The 19,657-nt window shown below is 41.7% G+C and overlaps 1 protein-coding gene across 4 annotated transcripts in view; it reads right to left on the reverse strand.

The window, feature by feature from the left end:
• Positions 1-8,408: 8,408 nt before the first annotated feature.
• The window catches only part of LOC101074408 (RAS guanyl-releasing protein 2), a 30,594-nt gene continuing 19,345 nt past the window's right edge, over positions 8,409-19,657 (reverse strand). For all 4 annotated transcript variants that reach the window (XM_029839949.1, XM_011606556.2, XM_011606557.2 and 1 more), the window contains exons 12-17: positions 17,820-17,935; positions 17,594-17,735; positions 13,817-13,853; positions 11,096-11,254; positions 10,947-11,009; positions 8,409-9,866 (exon numbers count right to left, since the gene is read on the reverse strand). In XM_029839949.1, the coding sequence (XP_029695809.1) occupies positions 10,951-11,009; positions 11,096-11,254; positions 13,817-13,853; positions 17,594-17,735; positions 17,820-17,935 (513 nt within the window). In that variant the 3' untranslated portion in view covers positions 8,409-9,866; positions 10,947-10,950. The remainder of the gene's footprint in view (positions 9,867-10,946; positions 11,010-11,095; positions 11,255-13,816; positions 13,854-17,593; positions 17,736-17,819; positions 17,936-19,657) is intronic.

Consider the following 19,657-nt stretch of genomic DNA (forward strand, 5'->3'; position numbering starts at 1 on the left):
TGTCTCCTACATTTATCTCCGTCAGGTTTTTGGCTGCTATTCAGTAAAGATGGTTGTTTTGCATTTTTGCCAAAATTCTTCCTTCACAAGGAGCCCCGAAACAGCTTGAACCTCATCATCTCTCCACTTGTTCTCTACTTTTGCTCCATTTCAAAGTCAGACTTTTACAAAATGAAATAAAGGCTGCAAGCATGTTCCACCAATCAAGACTCCTTGGCAATCTGAAATCTCCTACCTTAAATGTAGCATCAAGAAGCTTTACGGGTCTGTCAACAGGGTGCAACAGGGTCATGGTGGAATGAATCTAACAAGCATGTTTAAGAATTATATGCTGCTTGATGGGTGCTAAATGCTAGGCAAATGGCAGCTTTAGCATAATAATATAACCGCAATCAAAAATCAAGTAGTGTGGTACAAATCTAATCCTGCCCTCCCTCCTTGTTGCTGCTAAATATGGAGGACAAATGTGTCACGGCATCCATAAGCCCTTGTTAATCAGTGTGAGAAATTGGACACGTATCTCTTAGCTCAGTCACTAATGGTTATTCTTCCTCATTAGCGAATACTATTGCTACGCTACCTCGCCATGAAGGTGCGATCAATTCCTCTATTATTTATAAACCCCCTTTTTTCCTTTTTAAACTTCAATATCTCCACTTTCCATCATGATCCATTACAGTATCTAATTAGTCACATTGGCCTGGGACAGACTAGAGCTGGAGAACATGTCTAGCTAATATGAACTACAGTAATACCAGCATGTCCTAAATAATGATGCAAATTCACCCCATTGGAGAGTATAAAGCATAAAACTGTTAAACTGAAAATACTTTAACTGCCACTCACTCCTGTTTAACATAGCAGTTGCAGCTTGAGTCTCAAAGACATGCCCTGGGACACCCTGGGCAATTCCCATATGTCCTGTTTGCATGATACATACATATAGTATGGATAATATGGCCGGTGAAATTAGCTTAAGATGCCAAAGAACATGCAAACATCCACAGGGAAATGCAATACCACTCCCAGTATTTTTAACCAGTCCAATCTATTCTGCTCCTGTGGTTGTTTATGTGTGCAAGTTTGCAAGTCTCCATTCGCTAGGAAAATGCACGTGAACCCTATTAATGCATTTTCCTCGCATTCTATTTTTCCTTTAAAAAAGATATGGCCAGATATGGTCACATGGGATGGATGTTTGGCTGTGATTCAATCCGTTAATGAGTTGATATTTACCTACAGGTTGAATGAAGCAAATTCGGGTGTGCGTTAAACAAGGAAATGTGCGTTTGATGAGGTCAATGTAGACGTCGCAGTCAGTTAGAAAACTGGCCTTCAATGGCAAATTAGTTTGTATTTACTCACAGTATCACTTTCAAATATCATAGAAAATTTGCAGCGGAGAAGGTTCCCTGTTGGAGTTATGGCCGTTTTAACAAAGGTATTTCGTGTCAACCTTTATGCGTCCAAACAAAGGTGTAGCACATTCCTCTGTAAACCCACCTAATGTCTTCATGTCTTATTAGCACACATGCACTTGTCTAACCTGCATAAACAACCGTGTAATTTTTTCAAGTAACATTTTTAGATATTTTCCTTACATTATTGATGGAAAAATTCACACCAAAACAGAAAAGCTTGGCGTAGGATGAAAAGGTCTGCTCCTCTGAGTAGATCTAAGTAAAAGTATGGATTTTTTTTCTTAAAGGGCATTTGGGAACAGTTGTTTTCTCTGAGTTTATTTCTGCTATAAGGTCAAAGCGGCTATGAAATCTTTAAGACCTTATAAAAGCTGAGTGTAAAGTCTTGCCTCGCAGCAGCCCAGCCCTGTTAAAAAGTCATGGGAATGCACAAAGCAGGTCAGCGATAACATGATTTCATTTTTATTTTTCCTTTTATGGAAGATGAAGCTAATTTGATCATACATTTTTCTCATACAAAATTAAATGTAGCAGGCTGCCCCATGTAGTGCTCTGTAATTTGTGATTTTTCAAATGATGAGTGCAGCTTTAATAATTATGTACATTTCTAATGCAAAGACACAAGCTGGTAACCAATCAGTGCTAAGCGACTTGCATGTATTCTTAAATGTCATTATTTGATTTTACATGTTGCTCGCTACCCGTTTACCCTTTAACAGACTGGTGTAAGTTACCAAAAATGTGTTCCTTGCACTCTGCCACATCCCGCTCCATTCCACAGTAGAGAAAGAGGTATTATTTATTAATAGTCAGTCTCCCCAAAGCTCCGTAAAACATCCTGTCAAGCTCCCCGAGGTGAGTGCTTGGCTTCAAAGCAATTAAAATTGAGGCTGCGAGAAAAGAGAACTGAGCAAAAGGAAAATTGATAGGAGACGAGCCAGACCAGCCACCCTTGGGTTCGACTACGGTACGCTCAAATACCGAACTTTCAGATTTTATGCCTATAGGACAGAAGACCTAAGCAGAATCGTGTCTCCGCGCAAAGGGACTCTTGTAGGAGTTTAAAGCCTCGGTGAGGCTTTACGAGAGGACAAAACCTCGTGGGGGATTTTTATTATGACCATAATAGACACGTGTAGTCATTCCTCCTCTCCTCTGTTGCTCCTGTTTCAACAAGAGGTGACAGCGGAAGATTACTTGTCAAGTTTTATGACATCTTCAGGTGAAATCACCTGTTTTACGTGAGATTAAACTGCATTTAAGGTTAATAAATCTTTTTGTTCCTCAGTATCACCAGTGCATTACATGTGTGCCGCTACCTCCTTCTGTCTCACATTTCTGACAGCTACATTTGCCTGGTCCTGCTCGAGGCTTCTTCCTGTTAACGGAGAAATATTGTTTGCGACTCTTGCCTGTTTTGGGGTCAGATTCTGGTTTTCTGTAAAGTACCTGGAGAGAATTGTGATTATAGGACATGCTAAATGAAGATAATGAGTTATTTCCAATAGGGCTATCTTAACAAAATATGAAAATTGTCCTATTGGAAATAACTCATAAAAAAAAGAAAGAAAGCAGAACTATTAATAAGGACATATTATATGGTAGTAACATATTTGCATACTTCCTATACCATATCCTCAGCTCTTCAATCACAAATCTCATAAACCAGCAAAACAACAAAGCTGCGTCTTTAGCCAGTAAGTGCAGCTTAAGTGCTTCTTAATAAAGGAACTTACATGCCTCACAGGCGCCTTCCTCGTAAACAGCGAGAGGTTTTGTGAGCCATTACAGATTTGTAAAACTCTTATCACGCTCCTCTGACCATGTCACCAGTTTCCAAATGCTCCATAACCCCCACCTAACTGCCTGCATATGATGCCATTTTCTGCTAATATTAGGAGGGCATGAATCTTGAAGATCTTGTTGCCAACAATCTGTGATTACATTCTTGATTTGATCAGAGAGGGAAGACTCTAAATCGGAATCAATTCATTTTAATTCATTTGCATTAATTCTGCGTCTTTAACAATGAAAGTCGCCTCGACAAGCTTTAACCTGATCCCCAATCAAGCAACAGTTGGGAGGAAAATCCTGTCTTAAAGGCGGAAACATTGAGCGGCTAAAAAGGCTAAAATGGGTGGACATTTCTTTTGTTCGTCGGGTGAGTGAAGCTGGCTTTTGAAACTGAGATACCTTTGAGATACCTTTATACGAGTTCCACTGTTTGGTTGCTGCTAGCTTAGCCATCAAGGTTATGCAACAAAACTGGCAGAGACAAATCAACAGTTTTTAAATTTGGTGGTGTTAAAAAATGTTGTTTTCCAGAGTCTGGGACAAATGTCTGGAATATGAAAAGCACCTTTCTTCTCTGCAGCACTGGGACATCGATAACAACCGTCCATTTATTTTCACATAATTGTCACACATAGTTCCATGGTGAAATTGCTACCAGCTTCCCTGCAGTTGTTCTTCAGGAATCCCATGAGGGTCTCAGAGCCAGGCAGGATATATGAGCCTTTCAGAGAGCTCCTGCTTTCCTCCCTGTTGGATGTTGATGATCATATTCCAGCATTCGGTAAGCAGTTGATCATTTACCTGAAACTGTAACAGTTTCATTCCAAGCCTTTTCCAAATACCCCAGAGTTGAGTTTACTGATCATCTTCTCCTTTCATGTGCAGCCCAGCGCCGTCCACAGAAATGGACCATTATTAATATATTCATAAAAATTATAAATATTTCCTCACAAACCGTTAGCATGAGAGGACGCTGGAAAAATCCTGGTCCCTGTAAGTCACCTACTGTTCATAAAATACATAGACAACCTGTAATAAGCCTACCTGCTGCTGTAAACCACAACAAACTGTTCCAACCAATCAGAGGACAGGATTGCGGTTCTGCACAAGTTACTTTTAAGCTGGTGAAGGGCGGGGCCAAAGGATGTTTTGTGTTTGTAATGTTTACTGTGACAGTAATAGTGACGTCCCATCGCTGATACAACCTCTGTGGGCAACACAGCAGTTCATGGGTTTGTTGCCTCAGAGCAAGAACTTCAAATCTCCGGGGGAGGTGTCTGTGGGAGTTTGCACCCCCCCCCCCCCCCCCCCCCCCCCATTCCACCAGCTCTGCATCCTACCGACCTACGGTACAAAGGGGTAAATAATAGATGGAGTTTATTCTGCTTTAACTGCTGAAAAAGGTTGGCATATCAAATATTCACATTAGAAATGCACAAATCCAGTCGGACTCACTTCATTAGAGAAACCATTTGCATTTTTCATAAACCTTTATAGATGAAACCATGTTTTGAAGAGGGAAAAGGTCATGTTCTCAGATCTGCAGATCTGATTTTGGCCAGAAACAATTTGGCCCTTTAACCTACGTGCATTTGTATGTCTTTGTCTGATGTAGCGTAAACTATAACTGCATTTTTTAACTGTTTATTTTTCTTAGTTGTAAATCAGCTCCTGGTAACATCCACACTGTTTTTTAATAAATGTTAACTAAGTGATCCAATGAATGAATGACATTTTTAAAAAGTCTAAAATCTTCACGTGAACTAACAGACAATGCCTCATATCTCTACTTTAATACTGCTCTAAAGAAACACAAAAAACAAGTCTGTACCTCAAATGCAAGGAAAATTGCTAATAAAGTAATCACATGGGAAAAGTGTGTTTTCCCCTTTTTTTTAACCATGGAATCTAGCAATAGCACAGCCTGATACAGTTCGTATACAGATCCTAAAATCAATAGGTCTGCCAAGCAGAGTGTATTTACCCATAGCTCCAGGGATATTAAATATGCCTCCTGTATACTGTCCTGAGATGATCAAATGAGACTTTACATAAGGTCAGAGCACTCATTGAGGGCAGGTCAGGCCATTCCAAATAATTCTACGAGAAAGTCATTAAAAGGGCTGGAGTCTGCAATAATAAATCTGAGGGTCTCCTGTTCAATTTTTAACCATTTCACCATTGAATAAATTATGTTTTCTTTGCGTAACATTCATTATTTGCGATTTGGCTGTAATGAACACTTCGACAGAGTCAGGCCAAGAGCTTAACGCAATTAAAAAGGCTGCAGTTGCATCGTAGAACTTCTCAGACTTATCCGCTGTTTGCTCATACATTATTGAAACTATGAGGCGGGGGGGGGGGGGGGGGGGGACAGAGTGTCAGAGCCAGGGGCCCTTTCAGAGGCAATTTGTTTGACTTGCAATTGTGTGGGAATTTAGAGTTTCCTTTTTTTTTCTTTTTTCTTTTTTTTTTTTTTTACGAGAGGCTTCAAGTGGGCGTAGAGGTGGTGGTTCCAAAATTTGAACTTTGAAATGAAAAAAAATGGGATGAATTTCTGCTTTGGTTTGTTTTTTTTTCCTCCAGCAAAAGGAAGGGAAAGTAAAACAAGCGAGCTGGAAATGTGTGTCCACCGTTATCCTGGAGGGGTTTCCTCAGTTTGCCTTGTGTGAGTGCATGGGTGGAAGAGAGAACTGTCAGTTTACAGGAAAAACAAGCTAGAGGCAATGCGGTGGTGATTTGGTGTGCCTATCTGCTTGCGCTTATGCAAAGGCATGATGTTATTGAAGGCAACATGCAAACAAGAGAGCATTGAGGTGCCCTTATCTGCATTGTGATTCACGACAGACCCCGACAGAGTCTCTGCTTTCTGCCATATCATTGGCAATGTTCACACCTTCTTGATAGAATCTGTCGCGTCTCAAACCCACACGCGCTCACGCTCACACTTTGGCAGCGCAACAGCGCCTCCCAGCGGTCGACACCAACCAGGGCCTTCTCACATCCGAGGCGCAAGGTCTCACAGCTCCAGATGTTTGCGTTCAGTGAGGCGCAGAGGGTACGGCGCCGCAGTTGCAGGTGTCATGGCAGGTTCAAAAGGATGGAGCAGACGTCAGGCCGTGGCAGGCTGTTGGCGGCAGTCCCGGCTTTTGATGAGCGGACACCAAATCAATAATCTGTTCGTTAGCCCTAGAAGAGGAAATCTGAGAGTGATGTGCTGCTCAAACAAATCAATATTGCATGTAGTTATTCATTGTGCCAAATCCCATTTCTCCTCCATGATAACCTTTTTATGTGCCTCTACAGCCAACAAAAAAAAAAACCTGCCAATATGATTAGCACTCTCTATAGGCTATTGGGGATGAAATGCAGCACATTGTCTGTCTAACTACAAATGACTGATAGATTTGCACCATCTGGCGAGAGGCAAATGACATCTCTTCTCCCTGTCAAGCCTCAAATCTTTCCCCTATAATCAAGGTTGCGGTGTGAACGCCTGAACAATGTGCCGGGGTTATTTCCCTGCTGCCTTCATTACACCGTCATTAGCCCCACCGCTACCTATTCAGTTTCCCTCCTTTCACACTTTTTTCAGATCAATATCAGGCTAGTTTGCCAGCTAAACGGCCGTGCTGCTTGAGCGGGAGGGCTTTTTCACCCGGTGAATAGGTGGTATTAGTCATTCGCTGTAAAAGAGTGCTGCTGCAGGCAATGGCCACACACACTATGCAGCTGTACCGGCACCATGCGTAGGGTGCAAGAGGGTGTGATATGTCAGATAGGGTATGCTTAAAGGCATGTTTATTGTTTTGTCTGAACATGCGTGAGCCTCTGTTCTGATGCAGCCACCAATCTGCACCTTGAAGGTCCTTTAAATGTGGGCGCTCTTCCTTCATATTTACACTAGTTGCACAGGAGAACTGTGAGCAGGAAGGGTTGAATAAGCGTCAAGGATGCATCAGATCAGGAGATGCAAGCGCTGTATATTGTAGGTTTTAATGATATAGGAGTTTAAATACTTGAGGTATCCCTAATTTTAGGTCATTTATGTGCCTTTCACACTCTTAAACTCTGAAGGATCCAGACCTAATTCCCCCTAAAGTAAAGTCATGGCGTTAGAAGATCAGTGTGGGTAAATGTATTCTATCATGACAGTTTTTTACTGCTTAATAGCATAAATTTACCTTTTATTTGATTTGTTTCATATGAACTTAATCAAAAAATGGGATTGGAACGGGTTAAATGTAATATAAAACATCAGGTTGCCTTTGATGGAGAAAAACAAGACTTGGAACGTAGCTTCTTTATTTACTTTCAGGCCATTTTAGAAGAGTCCCTTCCTGTCCCAGTCACACGATGGCCGACTCATCACCACACCAGGATGTGTAATACATGTCACTCAGGCATTTAATGAGCTAAAGTCAAATATAAAACAAGCTAAGGTCAAAGTTAGGCCCATCAAATATGTTGAAAATCCCTCCATTAGCAGCAAAATGAGAAACATTTGGATTTTGCATGCCTAAACAATTGCCATTATAAGGACTTTACCGAAGATCTGGTTTAAAAAGTTTAGTACTGTAGTCGTTGGTTTATGCAAGTAAAAGAGAAGCTTTGGAGCTGATTCCTGACAACTGAATCCTTGAATATGTGCATATTTTAGGATATTTTACTATATCTTTTAACTCAAAAGGCTGCAGGCACAGACAATGTGCGTCTACTGTATTATCAATTAATTTAAAAAAAAAAGCCTTTTTAAATGTATTTTGTTCCTCTGCTTTTTGCTTATTTTATTGATTCAGAACCAAAACTGTAGCCCTATAAAATAAATGAATGGAACGCATGAATGAATATAGTAATTTCATGCGAGCGACCGAGGTCGATAGGCCGAGCTATGAACACATCACCTCTGCAGTTCATCAGAACACGGCCCCGCATTAGACTATTAAACACCATCATCTCTCGGGATGAGATATGAGACATCTCAGAGGCTGACTATAGCCAGGATCAATGTCCTCCCAAAGGTATCGAGCTAGAGCCGGGGGCCCGTCGAGTCTACAGTTTGAGGGTATCGACTGTGGGGCCACGGTTATTAATGCAGAGGACACTGGATCCTGCTGTGGATGATCAGAAATAGGATTGCAATCTTGCACGAAGACAGCTGTAGAATCAATTTCAACACACGGAACAAGTCTGTTTGGGGAGAGCAGTGGTTCCAAACAATGGTTTTATTTGCAGGGCCACTCCCCTTTTTTAGATCAAATTATTAGCAGCCCCCTTTGCCCACCACCACCTAAACTCTTAGATAAATACACTATTAGACATGTGCTTTACATGCAAACTTGCAAAGGATATTTTGGAGATGCACCGGGTGAAATGGAGACAACTGTTTTGGTTTTATATATATATATATATATTTGCCCTTAATCACGGGAACCTCTTCACCAAAGCACATATTAAAGCAAGGACTGCGGATTTAAATACTGAGGGATCATCCAAGACAACAGAATCATTCACAGAATGACAAAGAACATCTATCGTCAGGCAGGAAGCGACGCGGAGAGGCCAACGGTTATTTCACTATTAATACAGAGAATAAAATACTAGTGGTTGGAGGGGTTTCGTTCAATGATGAAAGCATTATGGCACCAGGAATCTGCATCCATCTCTCAACAGGCACAGAAGAAGAAAAAGAACCTGCTACATTTTTTTAAAGAAAGGAGCAGTCATGACAGAATCATGCTAGAAGCATGCAGAAGAAAAAAAACACGTTTAAATACAACATGTTGAACGATTTAAACTGTTTTACTGAAAGTACTCCAAAGATCTCGAAGAGGAAGATGCAGAGACGGACTATTTTCCTCAGCGGAACAAGACTGTGTTGTCTACAGTCCAGTCAGGGAATGGATCCAAAGTGCACCCTCACAACACAGAGCTAGAACATCACAAGAGCAATAACCGAGTGAGTTATCCTTGTAAAACATGACAAATATAGAAGTTAATCTGCTATTTTTCTTTAGTATATACTTTTTTTTAGCTAAACTGGCTGCTTTTGTAGTTGAGGTTCAGACAAGCACCACAGAATCAACCATATTTCAATCACACGTATTACCGACGCATGTAATGTACAATAAATACAAAAATAAAAAGAAGCAGAGCATCTGAGTGGCGGGTTTACATTCTTCTTCAGCACCTATGTTAAGAGTTAAAAAAAAATAACAGAGAATTTTTATTTTTTTTTAATTTCCAGTACAGCAAAAGTCAATTATATACTTCACTGACGTGAATGTTCCATAAAGAAAATACAATTTGTGGATCTTTTTTTTTTCTTTTTAAGAAATTACAAATATTACAGTAACACTGTTGGCCTTACACGTATTTTAAGACAATATAAATACATTCCGTTCATGTTGCTCATCACGTTCAGTGCGAGGTTAGCTGGAAGTGGAGGTTGCTGTTGCAGTGAGCGTCCACAGCGTGGCAGCATGTAGGTATCCCGATGTGTGTTTCGTGCAAGCACACCCCCACCCAACCACCCCACCCCCCACCCCTGGAGTCCGGAGGGCTGACCGACAGTCAGACGCTGTGGTGCATTCTATGACTCTTCTCCCGACGACTTTTGTTGACTCCTTGCCCACCAGCCAGAGAGCAACTCTACAAGAAAAACCATTATTTGTCTTGGATCAAGTAGAGTAGAAGCAGTAAAAGGTTCCACAACGGGAGCAGCTCTTGCAAAAGTGTGGGTTGTGGATTGTTCGAGAAATGTCTTAAAATGGGAGACAATTAATGAGGGATGTCCGATCGATGCCAATGACTGACTTGAAAGGAGATGAGAGGCAAAGAGTACATCGATTATTAAAAAATAAATAAATTCTACTGTCTAACAAAAGCCTCTTCTTGTCATTAATGTCTTTTTTTGCTCAAAACCCTAATTTGTTTAACCATCATACGTTAGTGAGTTATGCTAAAAAAAGGAAATTGCCTTTTTGATTGAACTGCTCATGACTCATTCCCAAACTCCTATTACAGGATGTAGAAATGGTATTAACGTTTGGACGCCCTTTGGACAATCAGACACCAGTTTTTTTTATTTCTATCCATGGCAGAATGTATAACTCTTTTGTTTTTAATTAGAGTTTCCAAAAAAACAAAACAAAACAAGAGCTTAGTTAGCAACTACTTAGCTAATCCTAATTTAGGAGAAAAACTGGAACAAATGGAAACAGACAGCCTAGATCTGTATAAAGTGGAGCAAATATCCCATATTTTTTGGACAAACTCCCACACCGGTCACATGGCAACAACAGACTAATGACAAGACTACAGGAAATTGGTTTGCCTGGACAGGAAATAGTCCAGCACACACGCAAATGGAAATCCCCCTCCCATCCCAAGTGTCTTGTGTTTTCGTTTGGAGTGAAGAAAGGAGATATAGTGTGAGGTGGGGGATCAGAGGTGCTGCAAGGCGGTTTTTGTTCATTTTGAACAGAGCCAGGAAGACAGCTGCATCCTCCACCATAATGCTAAGCCGGGCTAATCAGCGGCTAGGTTGCTGTAACATGCCGCGTTTCGGGGTGAGATCGGATGGACCCCGCATGCTAACAGAAATCTAGTTGGTTATGTCACAACCAGCACTGTGGATGTGTCAAAAATATCTTTATCTTACACATTAAAAGAGTTAAAACCAATGCTAGTTGGGACAAAAGGAGCGATGATGAGTGATGTGTCTCTTACCAGGTTATAAGTGGACATCAAAAACTCCTTCCTCCACTGTTTCTATATCCTCCTCTGCTATTACTGGAAAAAAAACAGGAATAATAATTGGTAAGTCAAATGAATTCACAATGTTCAAACCACATTTATTGTCCTACGTCACACCTCACCTGTGTTCTGCAGGCTGGGCGAGGTGTTAGCAGGCGGAGGGAAGCTGAAAGACCTGGCCTGGAGTGTCGGTGGCGCCTCGTGGCTGATGCTCTTGGTCCTCTTCCTGCACTCAACGGCCAGGCGTCCTCTGCAGGCCTTGTGACAATTGACCCCGCAGGCTGCGCCGGAGTGGGACGATGGTGCGGACAAACGGCGGCGCAGGAGAGAGCGCGGAGGTCGGAGTGGAGGGAGCGAGAGCCGGCGAGAGAGGAGGCCGGGTTTGGAGGGGGGAAGAGAGAGAAGGACAGGGTCAAACAAGAGGAAAGGTGCACACAGAAACACGGGGGTGAACGGTAGAGCAGCCGGTGAGATGGTGGAGCTTCTCCATGCCATGCGGAGGCAGGAACAATGGCACACACAGACGGTGAGACACAGTGATCCTGACAGTAACTCTATCAACCAGTGGGGGGCTTGACAGAAGAGAAGCAATGGGCCATTGAGCAAGATAGCATGAAAATATGTGAGCGAAATAAGCTGGAAGGACACGGTGACCCATGACCAAATTACTCCATTTCCTTTAATATTTATTTAATATTCTCTCTGCACATCGTCATATGAGCTAGCATTTCACACTATAACAGATGAAATCCTTGGTTCCCCCTCTGACAATACAGAAGTGGAGAGCAGCCACATACATCCTTTTTTTTCTTTTGTGACCATTTTCTCCTATCTCATCATGACTACTTTGTCATGATGACTCTATTTTGTCATGATAACGTTAGCTCAAGATAACAAGGTCCTTTTTATTGCGATACCAACTTATTTCATGACATCGGGACAGCAAAGTCGTCTCACGATAATTGAGTTTATTTCATAATTTAGGAACAGAAACTTTTGTTTTCAGGCAATAGGTGCCATTGTTAATGTTTGCATGTCAGTTTGGTCCATGTGATCCTCCCAATTTAAAAATTTAAAACAGCTGTCGCTTTCGCTACCAGGAAGTTACATGAGATCTAATATACAATCTATGCACAAAACATTAGCTTGTTTAGGACAGATCTGACATTTAACCAACTGGGGACACACCTGGACCAGTGTCATCTAAAGACAAAATTAATAAATGTGTTATTGCAAGAAAACTAATTTTGTAATCCCGACATAATGAAACAACAAATTGTTATCACGGTTTTAATGGCAGTAAAAAAAAAAACAACAAAAAAAGTATTAATTGTTGATGTGAGGGCATTTCTGAAAATAAAGCGATAAAATTAACAATGAACCAGACACGCATCATCAACTCTCAGCAGAATCCAGAAGCAGTTTGCTCCGGTTCCGTTCCTGCCAATCTGCCTCTCTGAGAGCGGCCTGCCGACAGTGGTGGCGATGAATGGCTGCAGGCTCTTATCATTGACTTCCTGTGGTCTCATTAAAGAGCTCGAAACGAGCCAGAACTATCACACCCGCTGTGTGACATGGAGACATGCGAGTCTATACAGTCGGTGGGGAAGGGGGGATTCCAGCACGTGCATGAGAACACGCCAATTGGTTTTGAGATAAAAAGGGAAAAGATGAAGGAATATTTCAGACTTAATTCAAGCCCCTGCTACATCAATTTAGAACAGGGAGGGTAACATTTGCTCGCCACAAAAATTAGACAAAGTCTGGCGATAACATGCAAGCTATTTAAGGGTTAGTTGGCCAATACGGGACTGTCCTGAAAGGACCAAAGGGGAAGCCCACTGAGTTCAATCCTCATATATTTGTTGCGATTTAACCATCTCGTGGAAAATTGCTACATCCCTAGTATGTTGTATGTTTTGAGAATTAATGAGAATTCATTTATAAGGGATCTCGGTCAGTCATATTTTCTCTATCGCATCATGAATCGTATTGAATCATGAGTTAAGTGTATCATTACATACCTGCCTACCTATTATTGAGTGAGGGGGAAAAAGTGCAAAGGAAAACCAAAGGAATTGGAATTGATTTATACAGGCGTCTCCATCTTGTCTCCCAAATTATCTGATTATATTTCCGGCAACGATAATATGCTGTGTGCATAGCCCTGAGTATTCCACCAGAGTATCTACCTTTAGTGTAAATAAGAGTGTTTAAATTCACCGAAGACTGCAAAGTTATTGGCGCGCAACTAAACTGCAGCTTAATAAGCGCAATGTAAAATGGTGGGACGAGTCCAGCAGATGGACGTCTGCTGCCTTCGCATACCGATGTCTCCTCTGATGTGGATGGAAACATCTGCGAGTTTGTTATGTAGTGCATGGAAAAGACAGATGAATGCTATTTCATTTTGAGCATCGGCACACACCGTGTCACATTTCCGAATCTAATCTAACTGAGAGTAGCTGAAGTGTGGAATGGAAATGTGACTTTAAATTAAAAATCTCTTACAGTTGCTGTTTATATGCAGTCAAGACAATAACAGCGTTGCCATCTCCCGGATAGAAATTGTTTCACTTTTTTTTTTTAGCCCAAAATTACACATTAGTGCACAATGAGAAGTATCACTTTGCACTGCGTTTAACAGGGTTGCTAGTACAGTAATGACTAAAGAATTTAAAGGCGGCTTTACTGGAGCTTCCTGTGTTTTTGTGTTGGTGTCAACACGAACCAGATGGAGAGCGGAACAGTGCAAAGTGTGTAGCTGATTGACCCGATCCAGCTGCAAGACCGTGGCGTAGTGCGTGCATGTGGAGTGGACTCTAAATGGATGACTTCCTTACCTTTGCACTTGTATCCCTGCTTGTAGAAGCCCCATATCTGCAAAAGAAGGAGGCAGATGATCATTCCAAATCAGGCCAACAGCGTAAAGAGACGTTGACGAGGCTCTCATCCGGAAAGGTCACGTGTATCCGGGGTCAGGGGGTCGTTTCTGCTAATGGTTCCACAAGCTGATCTCTTCAAGCACCTGTTTTTTTCAGAGATTCAGCTCTTTGATTTTAGGTGCAGTACAATTTCTCTCCTAACTGATCGCGTTGATTGATTATCTGAAACCAGAACTGTGCAACAACATTATTATATGTAACAAAATTAATCTCCATATATGCCTGTAACCACTGCACATCTAAATGGGGGAGGAGGTAGGAACTCTTTTCTTCTTATATTACTATTTATTTGACACGTTGTTGTGGTGCTTTCATAGTTCTGCCTATTGGCAGTTTTTAAGCTGCTATAGTCGTGTAATTTCCTCATTGGTGGAGCAATAAAACATGACCTTATTTTACCTTCAGCTCAGTTCAGTTGAACTGTTCTAAAGGAGAATTAGAGGGTGTGAGATGATTATTCTGTGTAACAAGCTGGATTCTTTCATGTATAATTATGAACAAGTAAAATGTCAAATCAGAAGATATTTATCCATATTTATCACACACTGAGGAACATTTTGTAAAATTAGAACATATGTTGCTGTATAAATACACTGTATACACTGTAAATTTGAAAGCTGTCAACACACTAAAATTGTGAGGGGTGAATAAAGAAAAGAAAATATGCAGAGGAAAGAAAAGAGGAGAAGAGATGGAAAGATCAAGCGGGATGCATGGAGTGGGAGACAGTGGTGGGGAACAATGACATAAAAGAGAGATCACACGGCGTGGTGGCACATCTGAAGAGGTGCAAAATAACCTGACCTCTATCTGCACGCACACACACATGCACACACACATGCACACACAGCCAGAGACTCCACAACAAAGAGTCGGAGAGAACATCTGAAGCGAAGAATCATCACAGCTCTGCCTACGCCGGCTGACCTTTCCCATCTTTACAGACTGCAACACAAAGAGGAGCCGAGCAGATTCACCATGCGAACGGTGCCACAGAATCCAACACTCACCGACTTAAATAGTATCTCTTTCTAAGCTTATTAGCTTTTGAACCCTTAACACTGAGACTTAGTGTCAAATTTAAGCTGGTAGTTTAGACGTAAATGCATTTTAAATGAATGCATTATGTGTGGGGATAATCCTTTGTCATTTAATATTCAATATTTCCATAGTGAATATTTGTGGTTTGGGAAAAAGAGGAGTTTTTTGTGATCGCTGTGCGCAAAAACCTTTGCTTTTGCAGCAACTTTTCTTAAAAAAGATGTATTTAGGCATCTTTATTGATTGAAATTGCAGGACCTTGCAAAAACCACAGGAGCAATTTGATTTGATTCTACACAAAAATATTTACATTCTAAGTTCAATTTACAAAATGTTCCTCGGTCTGTGATAAATATGGATAAATTACGGATAAATATGTTCAATTTTCTTTATCACTATTTTTATTGAATAGTGAGAGCTGCTAAAAAACACAATTATTTTCCTCTACCAGCACAGCTCATTTTTGGTGGCAAACAAGACTGGGGAGGAAATGTATATCCATCGAATACATTGTGTTGATTCAAAGCGTAACCAAGGCAACAAAGGTATGTGTAAGGTAAACTTTCTCCAAAGTGGCTTTTTTGCAGTTTTGAACACATGCAACCAACACATATTTTTTGCCAATTTTGTAAGGAAATCTGCATTTTTTTGCATCAAAGGTGCTTCCTACTTGAAAAAATGCAAAACCCCCCAGCCCAACATAGTAAGTTTGGCTGATTATACAGTACAGTAAATTAGCATAATTGTGTTTTTCTGAAGCAACTGATTATGGATTTTTAAGAAACACGTGTTTTACGAGATCAAAGCAATTGTGGTTGAGATGAAATGACTTTTCTACAGTAAGCACAGAAAAAAAGATGACAGTCTTATTCCACTGTCGCCCTGGATAGAACACCACGGGAGGTAAACTGGTGCTGGAAAATTCCATGTTTATCTGCAACGCGGCAAATTTGTTCTGGCATGCAACTCGGCCTCAAGAGGTTCGTTTATGATTGTTGGTATGTGATGCACGTGATCACTCATGTACATAGTTCACCACAGATTTGTCCGACAGGACAGGATGCTGAATCAAGCTGCTACTAGCATCTCTACCAGAACTGGCGTTTATATAAATCCCATTTATATAAATAAATACCCCAGCAGGAGAAGCATAACTGCAGACAGCTTCTTGTCTGCCAGGACCCTCAGTTCTCTTTGTTAAAACTGTGAAAAAGCCCAAGGAGATTTTGCATTCGTACACATTAGAAGGACTCTGAGCCTCACACTGCTCTCCTGAGGGACGCCGTGTGTCAATTTGTGCACTTGTGGAACTAATTTGTTCTCCCCTAATTAGGATGTAAGGTCAAAAGGTGACCCACTGCACAAAAAACAAGAATATTGAGATCCATGAGAGGATCTGAGGTGAGCGAACCCTGGCTTGTTTACAGGAGTCGTCCCAAATCAGCTACTGCTGGTTTGAGACAAGTGATGAGTGCCACAGGAAAACGTTGGGGGGAGGTTTTTGCCCAGGAGCACACAAAGCGTGCAGAGGAGGAAGCGGCTTATGTATCTACCTCTGCCACACACACTCAAAGGAAGAGGCATGATGCCAGGGCTGCTATCTTCCCCTGCTTCTCTATTCTGAGCTTCCCCCGGCAAAAACTCCAAAAAACGCTAAAGCCTCCCCCTCAGAATGTGCGTTTGTGTTTCTCTGCTTCAAAACATGTTGGCAAAATCCTGCTCTGTGCGCACATACTGCCTCTTTGCTTCAACTATGTTCGTATTAAAACCAAATGCTGACTCACTGTCTGTGTTTAAATAACAGACAACCTCTCGAGAGGTTTCATGGAATGCTGAGCCAAAAGAGTGTACAAACATATACACCCAATAAGACTGCTGTATAGGAGCATTACCATCAGGCCCAATTACCTCCGTCCAATATTTCCCACACTGCAGTTTCAGCAGAGTGCAGCTGTAGCTCAAAATATTTGCCACCACCCCGACTTGCAGGGAAGGAAATTGTGGCCATCATGTGCCGCCAGGGATAAATAATGTAGTGTCACCACCGGCGATTGCCGGGTTCTGCACAACTGTCCTTTGACCTCTGAAAGCAAACTATGACACGTGCCATCGACCAGGCAGCAAAGGGATCAATGTGGCAGAAAATAGCAAAGCAAACAAATACCGGATCAACATTGTTTAAGTGTTGGCCGCGAGTGAAGGGGATTATTCAGAGCACACCCGATTCTGTGATTAAATGATATTCAGCCCTTGAAGCCCTGACCATGTTTATGGTGAAGAAATGCCAAAAAAATAAATAAAATCACAATATCACAACAACAATGTTCATCTAGATGTTCTGGGTGTGTGGTACGATGTGTGAGTAAACTTGGAAAGACCAGGGAAGATATAAAATTTTCTCTGCAAATAGAGGATTAAATTCATGGTAAATATACTTAATGTATGGTAACCATGCATAATATACCCACAAATATGAAGTAACCAATACCTGGGTGCAAATAATTACAATCAAGCAAAGATAAAAATGTCAAAACACATTTGTCTTTTTTTAATGGACAATTTTTCCTGTTCCTGAGCCACTTGGGCGTCAGAGGTTAAATAAAATTGTGAAAAAATAAGAAGGTGTTGACTCACAAAGCCAGCGCAGTGCTCGCAGAATGTTGGCTTCACGTACGTGGTCTCGGTAAATGTGTGGATGAAGCCCATCTTGCAGTTAAGCAGTGAGCTGGCTTTCATGAAGTAGTCAATCATCTCTTCCCTGCTGATCTTCCCGTCTCTGGGGAAGAGAGAGAGTGCGGAGACAGGTGAGCTCTGCTTGTGCGACGCACGGGGGTTGATCTGCCAACACACGAGCGCTCACTGGTTCTTGTCCAGCTCGCCAAACTTGCTGAGGTAAGGGAAGTTGTTCCTGATGGCTTCAAACTCGTCCCTGGAAATGTGGCCGTCGCCATCCGTGTCAAAGTTCTTGAAAACGGACTGTGGAGAGGAGGAATAAATAAGAGTAAATTTGGGATGCAGATGGTTTCTACTTTCATTGAGCTTGACTGACATTCCTCTATGGAATAACTTGGATAATATCGAATTATAAATCTGGCTCAATGGCTTCCAGACCATCATTATGACAAGCTGCAGATGGTCCCTATAACAGGTTGCAGTATTTCTTAAACTTTCTTTTCATCTTAAGGATAAAACAGAGCCTCTGATGTTAAGCCGAAATAAACTGGGTTTACTGCAGCCTACCACTAGGGGGTGAACAAGAGAGGGCAGACATGTGCATGGGTGGTATAATGGTTAGTGTCTCATAGGTATAATAAGCAGTTCTTGTGCTTTAACAACTGTTAACTGTTTACAAGGGATGGCCTATGTGTTGGTGCCTTTTGTTTGTGTTTTGTTTTCCTGGTTTTCTCACCTGGGTATCGTTATCTGGCGACCATCACACCTGCACCTGGTTACCAATCAACACTCTTCAAAAGCCTCTGCCTCCCGACCACCAGAGTCTGATTGTTTTGTCGGCTTTGTGGTAAATGTGGGTCTATTCCTGTGTTCTGTCCCTTCAAGTAGCTTTACCCGTTTTTCTCAGGTCTCTTCCTAGGTCACCACGCACTCCTCATTCAGAGGAATGATCTGCACCTCCTGCACCTTTTCACCACGTGGTGCAGCTATCTGAGTTCATTAAAATCTAGTGTTGACACCGTCAGCTGTTGCTTGTCTGCTTACGGGTCCTGCCCGAATCGCATCCTAACAGGATGTTTTTGAAAACAATTGATTCGATGGCAAAATGAATCTCATTAAATTTGTGTATCGCCATTTCAATTTTTTTTTCATCGTTGTATGGTTGTTAAACAAGTCACACTGTAGGAAGTCAGCGAGGTGTATTTAAAATAGATTTGAAGTCACTTTAGGTGACATAGTTGTTAAACTAGGGCTGGCAAGCGGCTAACATTTTTAATCCAATTAATTACAGGGCGGGTGGCACGGTGGTGTGGTGGTTAGCACTGTTGCCTCACAGCAAGAAGGCCCCGGCTTCGATCCCCAGTTGGGACTGAGGCTGGGGACTTTCTGTGTGGAGTTTGCATGTTCTCCCTGTGCCTGCATGGGTTCTCTCCGGGTACTCTGGCTTCCTCCCACAGTCCAAAGACATGCATGATTGGGGATTAGGCTAATTGGAAACTCTAAAATTGCCCGTAGGTGTGAGTGTGAGAGAGAATGGTTGTTTGTCTATATGTGTTAGCCCTGCGATTGACTGGCGTCCAGTCCAGGGTGTGCCCTGCCTCCGCCCATTGTGCTGGGATAGGCTCCAGTCCCCCCGCGACCCTCAGTGGAGGAACAAGCGGTAGAAAGTGAGTGAGTGAGTGAGTAATTACAGGGCCACTGTTGATTGATTTTGATTCAACACAAGTATTAATTGTGTTTCATTTTATCGAAAGGTTCAAGACAGACTTAATGTTTTTTTTTTATTTACAAAATAGGTATGGTGTCAGACATGAACATAAAACAAAGATGAGATGCAACTTGATCACATGAAGGCTCGCCTTCTCTGTTGGTATATTCTGCAGCGTTTAGCCCTTTCAAAAACAAATTCTACTCATCTTTAGGTAATCGGCATGAGTATCATTCAGTGGGCAAAAGGTTTGCATTACAGGTTATTAGGTTGCAGAGGGCCCGACATTCCACGAGGGTGGTTTGGCACAGGCTGGA

The sequence above is a fragment of the Takifugu rubripes genome, chromosome 8, assembly GCF_901000725.2.
Source record: "Takifugu rubripes chromosome 8, fTakRub1.2, whole genome shotgun sequence".
Lineage (NCBI taxonomy): Eukaryota > Metazoa > Chordata > Actinopteri > Tetraodontiformes > Tetraodontidae > Takifugu > Takifugu rubripes.